The sequence below is a fragment of the Saccostrea cucullata genome, unplaced genomic scaffold, assembly GCF_032062105.1.
Source record: "Saccostrea cucullata isolate Sc308-1 unplaced genomic scaffold, CSIRO_AGI_Scuc_v1 ctg15832, whole genome shotgun sequence".
NCBI classification, from domain to species: Eukaryota; Metazoa; Mollusca; class Bivalvia; order Ostreida; family Ostreidae; genus Saccostrea; species Saccostrea cuccullata.
Window position 1 is genome coordinate 26,649 of NW_026929144.1, and position 11,442 is coordinate 38,090.

The 11,442-nt window shown below is 33.4% G+C and overlaps 1 protein-coding gene across 1 annotated transcript; it reads right to left on the reverse strand.

Moving 5' to 3' along the window:
• Positions 1–8,091: 8,091 nt before the first annotated feature.
• LOC134279901 (mitochondrial import receptor subunit TOM40 homolog 1-like) lies at positions 8,092–10,170 on the reverse strand (the record flags this gene model as incomplete). Its single annotated transcript, XM_062762319.1, has 3 exons — positions 8,092–9,006; positions 9,151–9,336; positions 10,039–10,170. Coding segments are annotated over 3 exons (467 nt in total), but the record flags the coding sequence as incomplete, so codon positions are not given.
• Positions 10,171–11,442: the final 1,272 nt, after the last annotated feature.

Below are 11,442 nucleotides of genomic sequence, written 5' to 3' on the forward strand. Positions count from 1 at the left end.
TTTCTTGTGGGAATACCCTACTTTGGGTACTGGTATATTTTATTTGCATTTAAGAAAAGTTTAATCTTCTCTATGTTGGTATACGGGGGCATCAGTGTTTCACAAACACATCTTGTTATACCCCCGCTTGAAAAGCGGGAGGGTATATAGTAATCGTTAATTCCGTCCGTCCGTCCGTCCGTCCGTCCGTCTGTACGTCCGTCTGTCTGTCCGTCCGTCTGTTACGCTTTGGGGTACCCATCTCTTATCCGCAACTCCTCTCATACCGCTGAATGAAATTTGATGAAACTTTCACAGAATCTTTATTACATATTGCCATTGTGCACCTCTTATTTTACTTTTTGATCCGACACATATTTTGGGTTTCCCTGCCACAGGAAAACATGGACTTTTTCACCAGTTATAACCATGTGGGAGGCGGGGGGTATCATTTAGTGAGCTCATCGCTCACAGTACCTCTAGTTTTTACTTAATTCAAATAGATAAACTAGAGGTACTGTGAGCAATGAGCTCACTAAATGATACCCCTCGCCTCCCATAATGTCCATGTGTTGCTATATATTGTTTTACGGTAATGTAAAGAAGAATAACTCGTCCTATCAAATGTTATCCAGAAGCTTCTATATGTGACGTCATAGGTAAACATATAATGGCAATGTCCATGTTTTGCTATGGGAAACCTTAAAATACGTGTCGAATAAAAAAGTAAAATAGGGGGTGCACAATGGCAATATGTTAAATAGAGATTCTGTGAAAGTTTCATTAAATTTCACTCAGTAGTATAAGAGGGGTTGCGGATAAGAGATAAAGCGTAACGGACGGACGTACAGACGGACGGAAATCCCGATTACTATATACCCTCCCACTTTTCAAGCGGGGGGTATAAAAAAACTGTTGCGTGTACAAATCGCAAGATACTATTAAATCATATTGTGGTCTTGAGACTTAATAGAGGGATAAATATACAGGTGCAATGAAGATATTTAAATTTTGAAAATATGTGCATACTTATCTTCGTTGAGAGGTCTCTTTTACATAATACCTATCAGGTATTTTTCATGAGGTAACAGAGATAACGAATTGATTTTTAACTTAGTATATTGTCCTCCTACAAGAGAGAGAGAGCACAATGCCTTTGCGCTATTTTCCAGCTTCATTTTACTACTTTGTCATATTGTTTTTGGTATACGGTAAGCTGGTTTAACAATATTTTCTAATTCGACAGTCTATCGCGCTGAAATTGAATAATGTGTTTTTATTTAGATCTATTTCTGGTTTGCATTTCAGGTATCTTAAGAATAAACTATAAAAAAAAATTGATAGGAAAATTTGTGGATTAGGAAAGGGACAAATGGCCACGTGAAGGATTTCGATCGGTTAAAAATTAAACTTTTTTCTGTGTTATCTAACACTGATTGCATCAAAATAAAATATAGGACTAACAAGCAAATTCAAAGAATTGTGGTCCCCCGCTTTCGGTGTCTTTGTGGGTGAGATGTTATTTTTATGACGTATTGTGTCTAATATGAACACCCTATCATATGTCATTTATTAAGAAATGATCACTGAAGTTGATTTTTTTTAAAATAAGGTCAATCGTGAAGGTCACGGTCAAGGGGTAAGAAATCATAAAATGCTCGGAAATATCTTGTCACAGGTATTGCACATGTTAAATATGAAATCCCTATCTCTTCTCAATATAAGGAACAAGATATGTTTGTGAAACTTTGATGACCCCGTATGGCAACATAACGAAGATTCGACTTTTCCGAAATGCAAATGAAATATTTTATTACCCAAAGCAGGGTTTTCTCACAAGAAATACGATTATGAAATATAAAATCCCTAGCACCATCTGTTCAAAAGTTATGGTCAAGGATAATTTTTTGAAAGGTAAGTCAAACTTCAAGGTCAAGGTCAAAGTTCTTGGTATCCAACGAAAGGTCTTTTCAAAAGGATGACATATTTGAAGTATAAGCCGTAGCCCTTACCATTCAAAAGTTATGGTCAAGGTTAAAGTTTTTCATAAGTACGGAAATCTCCAAGGTCAAAAGGTCAAAGTTGTTGGTATCCAATAAAAGGTCCTCTCACAAGGATTACACATGTGAAGTATAAAAGTCCTAGCCCTTACCATTCAAAAGTTATGGCCAAGGTTAAAGTTTTTTATAAGTTCGAAATCTTCAACGTCAAAAGATATTCAACGAAAGGCCTTGCTACAAAAAATAAATTTGTGAAATATGAAAGTTTTAGTTTCTACCATTCAAAAGATATGGCCAACGTAAAAGTTTCGAATTTTTGTGTAAAAGTTGGTCAAACTCCATGATCAAGATCAACAGGTCAAGTTTGGTGGTACCCAAAGAAAGGTCTTGTCACAAGGAATACACATGTGAAATATGAAAGTCATAGGTACACTAAATCAAAAGTTATGGGCAAGGTTAAAGTTTTTGTGACGGACGGACATACTGACAGATAGCTGCAGATCTGTAGCTCTCCGAAAAAAAATATTTTGATAGACTGGAGAGCTACAGTGCCACCTATTGTAAAAACTGTATATTTATTGCGCACAAAAAGTTGGGCTTACTTCTGGATGAATTCTTCCAAATTCTTACCCCAATCTCGAAAAAAAGGTCGATTTAAAAAAAAATCCTAAACCTTTATGAGGTACTCTCGCAGTTGACATTTGCACGAAGTGCATTGGACCGAATTATCTTGTAAACCAAATTGGCAGTATAAATATGCGATTTTTCGATTATCTTAATTTCAGGGCTAGGAGGGCTATAAACAACAATTAAAAGGAACGAATTGTTGTGGAAACAGTGAAAGAATATGTTAGGAACACACGGTTAGTAATATTTTGAGATGACAGTTTAACAAATTGAAGAAATAAATCGAGAAACAGCGCACTTTTTTGTGCGGAATAAATATACAGTTTTTACAGTGAATGCAAGAAAACCTATATATAGCAAGTTAATACGTTATATCGCGACTACCAATGAGTACCTCGCAGTTATCTAACTTACTACCGCTCTTTTGCGGGGGGGTCGAGAAAAGTCTAAATTTCTGGGGGCAAATGACATTGTTTACAGTAGTGACAATCGAATGATTCGAACAATTTAATGCCAAAATCACGATGTTTTGCCAGATATTGAACTCCAAATAGTAGATTGTCAAATAAGGAAAGATTAGAATATTTTATTTGCTTAAAAATGTGACGATTTTCAATGAAAATTTAACGAGAAGAGTCCGCTTAATTAAAAATATCGTTAAAAATGTGACAATTTAGGATTGGCTCCTCTCAAAAATATATTAGGCTGGTTCAGCGATTGTTTAGCGAGGTATTCCACCAGGATTTTTTACTTATCTGTCCTTATAAATGCTACAATGATCGATCTTGCATTGTATTGAATAGCACATGCCCCCACCCAATAGACGATTCCTACCTCCTTCGCAAAAGAGTTCTGCTAAGTTTCGTAATCGCGATATCAAGTAGCCCTTAACTTTTTTTTGTCAGTTCTTTTGTCTGTTTGTCAGCAAAAACTTAAGCAGTGCTATGGCTTTCATATTTCAATTTTGTTTTCCTTGTGACAGGACCTTTGTTGTACTTCCAACGTATTTGTTCTCTTAACCTTGATTAACTTTTGCAAATTTTTACAAAAACTTTAACCTTGGCCATAACTTTTGAACGGTTGCTGCTAGGATTTTCATCCTTCGCATGTGTATTTTTCGTCATAAGACTTTACCATTTGTACAAACGTTTGAACCTTTGAATTTTGGGGTTTAAAAAACACATTGATCTTTGGCATAATTTTTAAACGGTTGAAGTTCAAACTTTCATAGTACATATTCACCCAAAAAAAATCAATCGTGTATTCCAAGTGACAAAATCTTGCCTTGAGTACCAACAAGTTTGCTCTTTGACCTTGATCTTGGAGTTTGACCTGCTTCTTAAAAACTTAAATCTTGGCCATAATCGTTGAACAGTTGGTGTTGGGGCAACAAGACCGTCCCATGGGTACCAATAACTTTTACCCTTTGTCCCTGAGCTTGGAGTTTGACTTACTTTTGAAAAAATTTAACCTTGGCAATAATATTTTAAATGATTTTTTTTCTAAGGCTTTCATGTTTCAAAGACCTGTCTTTAGGTATCAACATTTATGATTTATGATTTTGACCTCTGACATGCAATTGACTTTAAAAACTAAAACCTTCGCCATGAGCTGTCATATGATTTCACAATTACATTTATAATCATCTTTCCGTATTGAGAGTAAAAGATAAATTTACTTTGTCTTATTTTAATAAAACATCGTCTTACTTTCAAGTTGGTTAATGCAATGTCCCGCAAATAAAGTGAATTTAAATGTTGAACTACACGTGACGAATTTATGAAGATTTTTGTTTTAAAAAATGTGTAATAAGAAAGGGATTTTATAGTAAACTATTGGATATTTGTCAGAGATTTTAAAAAATTTCAATATCCGTTTTTTAATTAAAACAAAAGCATGGTAATTAAATAAAGTAAAGAATAATATTTCTGATTGTTTGTATTGTTTTTGTTTAAGGTCCCCCTCGACGATTTTATTGAATGCAATAAACTTAGAAGAAATTCTTTGATCAAAGTATATTCTTCTTTATCTATCATTACTTCATATAGGTTCTACAACAACTGGATCAGTAGTATCAACGAGTGGCACAAAAGTCATTTCAGAAACTCCAACTAAAATGTTCCAACCATTATCAACTGCACAAACTCAAGTTCCTTTATCTGATACGCTAGAAGATAGCTCTCCCTCTATAAGTACAAATTCAGCTGGTACAATGACACAGTTAGAAACCTCAGAAGCCCCAGTAACTACTTCACCTTCAGGATTGTCTGAGGAAATGATCATCATTATCAGTACTGTGTCTGCTGTTGGGGGTACTTTGCTGATGGTGATTATTGTGATTGTTGTGTTTTTCTGCCGGCAAAGGACTGGGACATCAAAGGGAGATGAACCAAAAAATGGGACTCGCAAGTTACGTATTAAAAATGAGAAAAATAAAGATCTGAATTCAAACTATGAACAGTTACAAAAAATGAGACGTCATGAAAATTCTGGAAGGAAAATACAAGGAGGTACTGACTCGTATCAAAACCATCCACAGTATGATATTTTGTATGGGGGTAGGATGCCCACTGGAGTTAAATCTCCAAGATCCCAGATCAATCACCGAGAGCACTACTTTCCTACAAATCAGCACCATTATAGAAATCAAAATAGTGCATATTACCTTCCCTACACAGATCCAAGGAATGTGATGTACCATCAGAGATACCCAGGAAGTAGATACAGTGAGGATCTGTCAGGATACAGTAGAGGAGGTCCATACAGGATGCAGCAGTTTCACACAAAGTCATACCCCAGGCAGGATAGATACACTGAAGATGGACTAGAGAGAAGGATAGGATATGGAAGAGGAGAGTATGAGGACTACTGGGTAATGATACTCTGTACTAAAGTGGCACGGCGTTTGAGAGTGTTTCATTTAACGATGTTCGATCCTAATATTTAAAGTCTTAAACTTTTTTTGCCAAGCATATTTTTAGTTTCTACATACATAGCTTTATTAAGATTCAAATCAAAAAATGGGGGTCAATACGCTTCTTTTGGCGCTACAGTACATTTAATATGACCTTTTTGCACTGAAATTTGTGTCTTAAAAATTATATTTTTGACGTTTTCCCTTCGATATTTTTATCCAATTAAAGCATGAAACAAAAAGAACTCTAAGTTTGTTTAAAAAAGACACTTAAAAATTGTGACTAAGAAAAAGTTTAAAATTGCTTCACATAATCAATTATTTGACCTTTCTGCACTAATAAAAAGTGATTTTTCTGGCATTGAAAATTTAAAAAGCAAGAAAGTTATTTTAAAGTCTTTAACTTTTTCTGATTTTAAGCAAAAAGGCCAAATTTATCTTGAATATTTAGAAAAAACATCAAAAGTCGGGGTATATGATGTAAATTTTAAGATATGACAAAAAATGTGTCAATTTTACGTTAGAATTAGCTTATTTTTTCCCGGATTTTCAGAATATATTTTCTATATTTGTCACACTTCGTTGTAAGACTTCAGAAAAAATAATGTAATAGATATTTCAGAACCAGCATAACACATTTAATTGCAAAAAAACAGCTTTTTGTGCAATCAGGATGGAAAAATAGGAATCCAAGTTCAAAATGGAAAAGTCTTAAAAAAAAAAAAAAAAAAAAAAAAAAAAAAAAAAAAAAATCTTCCGCCACAAAATATAGTCCCTATCCTAATTCTACTTGAATGGAATTTGATCGCCGTTTTTTCATTGTATACAGTTAAATATGCACTGTAGAATTCAGATTTAATGTTAGAACTTAAAAATGATGCAGAATTTTATAAATAAAGGACCTGACCAAATTACGCTCAAAATCTCAGGATCGAACGTCCTTAAGCTAAAGCTTGTCATGAATAACACTAATAACAAACAGAATGAAAATTCCAAGCATCATAATAATATTCGTCCAAGGTCTGCTAATAGGAAAATTAAAATCACATAAACTTGTTAACTTTTATAAATGTGCATACCATTTTACTAACCTTATGGTTTTTCTTAATTACTTACTAGTAGTCAAATGATATGAATAAGTTTTAAATGAAAGAGTGTGCAATTTATGTAATAATAATCAGATAGGAGACGAATTCCATTATTTACTGGAATGTAATGTATTATATAGTATCCGAAAAGATTTTTTGTTGCAGAAATACTATGTACATTCAAATATAATAAAATTCTGTACAGATCCAGCATTTTTACGAAAATTGTGTATATTTATTTTTTAAAAAAATTGACACTGTCTATCCTCCTGTAATTTCTGCTCGTCCATAATTATTGTAAATATGTATATATGTACCTCTTGTATCATGTATATGGTTTTTTGAGAGAATAAATGAATGAATGACAATATGAGAATTATAATTTAATTTACAACATATCAAAGAATTAGCCGATAATTGTGCTAGTAAAGATGTGATTAAAGTGTGGTCCAATGTACAGGCCTTTGGATCGCTTAAATCCTACTTTTAAAAATGGTGTATAAAAGATGTGTTTTTAATAACACTTCAATTTTTTGTAAGCGATTTAAAGGCCTGTGATCCCATTATATTAAGTTTTGCTTTATGCAACTAATGATATACTGTATATGTATTCATGGAACCTGCACTCTGTGTCTTAGTAAATGAGAAGAAAAACCTATATTTTCGGCTTTATCATATTATACTTGTCTTGTCTTAATGCACTGTCTTGTTGTCTGTATTGTCTTCTCTGTCCTTCTTTCAAGAAAAGATAAATAAAAGTTAACAGTCAATATTGCACCTCTTCAAGATACCGAGTATACATGTATTCATAAGGTCAAATATCATAAATATGAAATCCTTTTTCTAGAGCGAAAGTTACAGCCAACATTAAAATTTGAGATGAGGTCAAAATTTTAGACCAATACGGACAAACAGATAAAGAGACAGACTGACCGGGTACAAACTATATACCCCAGAATCTTTAATTACGGGGGCATTAAAACATGTTTGCTAAACACAGATGCCACCTTGTCCCCCATATGGCAGCTTTTGGCAAAGAACACTTTTTTTCAACTGCAAACCAAACTTCAATGTCAAGGTCAAGAGATCAAAAATGCTGTCAACCAGAGAAAATACTTCTTTCATTGAGTACCGAGGTACTATAGTATACCAGTGAAATAGTATACCAGTGAAATATGAATGCCCAAGCACAAACCATTCAAAAGGTATGGTCAAGGATAATTTTTTTTCCAATGTGGGTCAAACCCCAATCTTAAGGTCAAAGAGTCAAATTAAAGGTAAATGTTTTGACATACAATCATACATATTTCTTATCTCTTGACCATGACTTTGAAATTTGACTTTGGAATGAGAAAATTTATCCTTTTTTTGAGCTCAATAATGGCAACAATGTTTCACAATCATATCTTGTTTTTCATCTTCTTTAAATAAAGGTTGTAAAGATGACTTTAAACGCTATGGTGCACAAACAAGCAAAAACATATTGCTTGTTTAAAATTTCTTTAATGACACAGTGAATAATCAGCAAATATGTAGATGGTGATGAAAGTCAGATGGCAGTGTTGATAAAACTAAACAATGCCAATAACATTCTGAACACGTTGTTTTCCAGCTAAAAGTGTAATCAGTAGAATAAAATACTGATTATCATGATGAACATGTTGTATTATCAAATAATTAAATCCATGCATTCATTCTGCATAAAGTAATCAAAGCAATGCCTCTATTAAATAATGATAATTATTAAATCATGCCATGTCATTATCGGTAAATGCCTGAAATTGAACATAAAAATTTTAAACTTTGAAATAATCAAAGGACAAGATTTATTGCCTTACTAAACATTCATGGCTGTAGTTCAAAATACCCTTTAATAATATGATTTTGAAAGAAAATTAAATATTTTTTATCATAATGCTTTACATTGCATATATTACTACACGTCATATGCTTGATACAAATGCCACACACAGCTACCTGTTTAATATTATCACACATTCTAAGTACAGCATAATGCCAGCTTATAAGTGACACTCACTTTTAATCATTAATTATTGTACAGGTAAAAATAATCAGATTGCCCGGAGTAATGTCCCTTATCTAAAGGTCAAGAAGAAGTGTTCAAAACACCGAAGAAATGCTTTGTCTTTCCCTCCAGGCACAAGTCAGTAAATGCAGAGGCTCACCTTCCCTTAAATGATGAGGTGAACATAACTAAAGATCACAGTCAATGTCTTTTGTTAAAACTCTCAGCCAAGAACTAAACCTATTCCAAACCTATATGAACTCTTCTGAACATTGGCAAAGTTAGCCATAGCACTAAGCTGTAAGGTAAAAGGTAAGGGCATCAGTTTCTTTTCTAACACAGCTTCTGCTACCCAGTTTGAATCAAAAGAACCTGGAATATAAAACCAAATACAATTTATTTAAAGTATTTGTATTGTAACTGACCTAGCCACCAATGGGGTGATAAAAAGATTGAAAATATCAAAGTGGCACTCTTATACAAAATCAATTATGATAATGAAACTTTTTGACTCACCTTTAAACATAGCGTTCCCACTAGGTATTTCTAGCTGGTAACAACCTTTACCTACACTTTCTCGCGTCATGAGACTTGTCTCTACCTCTGCTCCGATTGACAATTGTTCATTTACTTTATGATAGTAGCAACAATGTGCTGCTACTGCTGATGGGCACACATTGGCTGTGAATTGCCAATTTTCCCCTGAAACAAAGTATAAACATGCACTTTTATAACTTCTGTAGTATACACAGTATGTAAAGCTGTTTATAACTTCTATAGTATACACAGTATGTAAAGCTGTTTGCAATCTCTGTGATATGCAAGTATAAAATAATCAAAGAAAGAATTAAACATTGACTGCTAGGGCTGTCACGGTTCCAAAATTTTTCGGGTCGGGTCGGTTCTGATTTTTTTAGGTTCGGTTTCGGGTATTTCGGTTCGGGTAATTAATGGAATAAAAGCTAATGATTTGTATTATTTTCAGCAACAAAAAGAATATTTTCATTTAATCTTCGAAATAGCAACATTTTAACTAGTTTAAAGTAGCTTCCTGACTAAACAACAATTGTACCATATTATTAAAATCACCTTATAATTGCAATGTATTAAGAAATGTCTCGTTTTTGATGCCATTTTTATAGTAAAACCTACACTACTATACAAATCGGAACCGAACCGAATTCCGGAAAAACAGAACCGTACCGGAACCGAATGAATTGTTCCGCGGTTCCGGGTCATTTCGGGTACCCGTGACAGCCCTATTGACTGCACAATTTTAAATGACATGTATTTTTAAATTCTGTTCAGAGTAAAACTCACCATATTCTATAATATTTCATTCATTGAACACATAAACCTTATTGAACAAAGCTTTCTCCTAAGTACTCTGCAAGTATTTCTGACCTGTAATTTTGGAAGCTAATGAGATGACGGTGATTTCTCCTCCGGGAACCCGGGGTCCCCTCTGATACACTAATTCTGCTCCTAGAGCTACGCTGGGGGTCACTCTCTGTAGGTAATGGCCCACAATCACACCTGAAAGTCAAATTACAGGCTCAGTAACTCTGCTTCCCTTCATGTTTTCAGTGTTAACAACGTTGCCATCATTTAACTAAGAACTGCGAATGACAGTATTATTCTCCCACCTACCTCCATTTTTAAAAGTGAACATTTTACAATGAGTTTTAGTACTTTTATAGATATTTGTATGGATTTTCATAAAACAATTTTTTTTAAAGCGGGGGGGGGGGGGGGGGGGGGGGGGGGGGGATAAATCATGGGATATATTTTGTTGACAATAATTAAAAGGAATGTTGTTCTGTAAGATTTAATTTTTTTTTTTTATTATGTTAAAAGTCAGAACAACTAGAAAAATGACCAGTCAGCAAGGGCCCCGCTGAGGGGTAGAAATATAAAGATGCAGCTCATTGAATGAGAGTTTTAGTTGATTATACTTTATTTTAAAAAATATATGAAGATTATAAGTAAAAACTGTATTTTTAAATTTTCAAGATAATTCCTGAATGTCCGAAAAACCTGTAAATAGTAACCTTGTATTTACATAAAACAGGGAAAACCTCATGTCTTATTAAAAAAAACTAAATTAAATGTGTATTTAAAAAAGATTTAAGCAGGTGTTTTAAAAAATGCAAGCCTTCAGTGAATGCAAATATCACCCAAAGTTGACCTCAACTTCAAAACAAACATCAGTTGCAGACAAAGGTGTTCCTTAATCTTCCTGAGCAAATAAAGATAAGCCTCTAAATTTTCTGCAGCAGGCTAGATAATTAATCCCAAGGGATTAATTGTACTGCTCTCTTATCCTTTTCTTCTAAATTTACCATAAGAACTTTTTTAAACTCTGACAGAATGGAGTTATTATCTGATTACCTGTTAAAATTAACAACATTAAGGCAGCAAAAAAATAAAATAAATAAATAATTAAAGAAATAAAATAGTAATAATAATAAATGATATCTTAATATATATCTTGATTTTAGAATTCAATAAAATTATCATAAATTTTTGTGTCCAGTATTTTAACCAAAATAAAGTATGAGCATTATTTCAAATCCATAATTCAGAGAATGTACACTTCATTCAAAATTGCCCTTAACTTCAAAACAAAGTTCATTTGCAGACAGGGGCGGTACAGTTATTAATCTCAATGTGACAGATAAAGATAATGCTTGGGATTTTCTTCATGTGGAAAGTTAATTAAAGGACAAATATTGCACAGCCTTCCCAGTTTACAATGGTAACATTCTCAGCAGTTATCTCTCTTTGCCCATTCATTCTTATGCATAG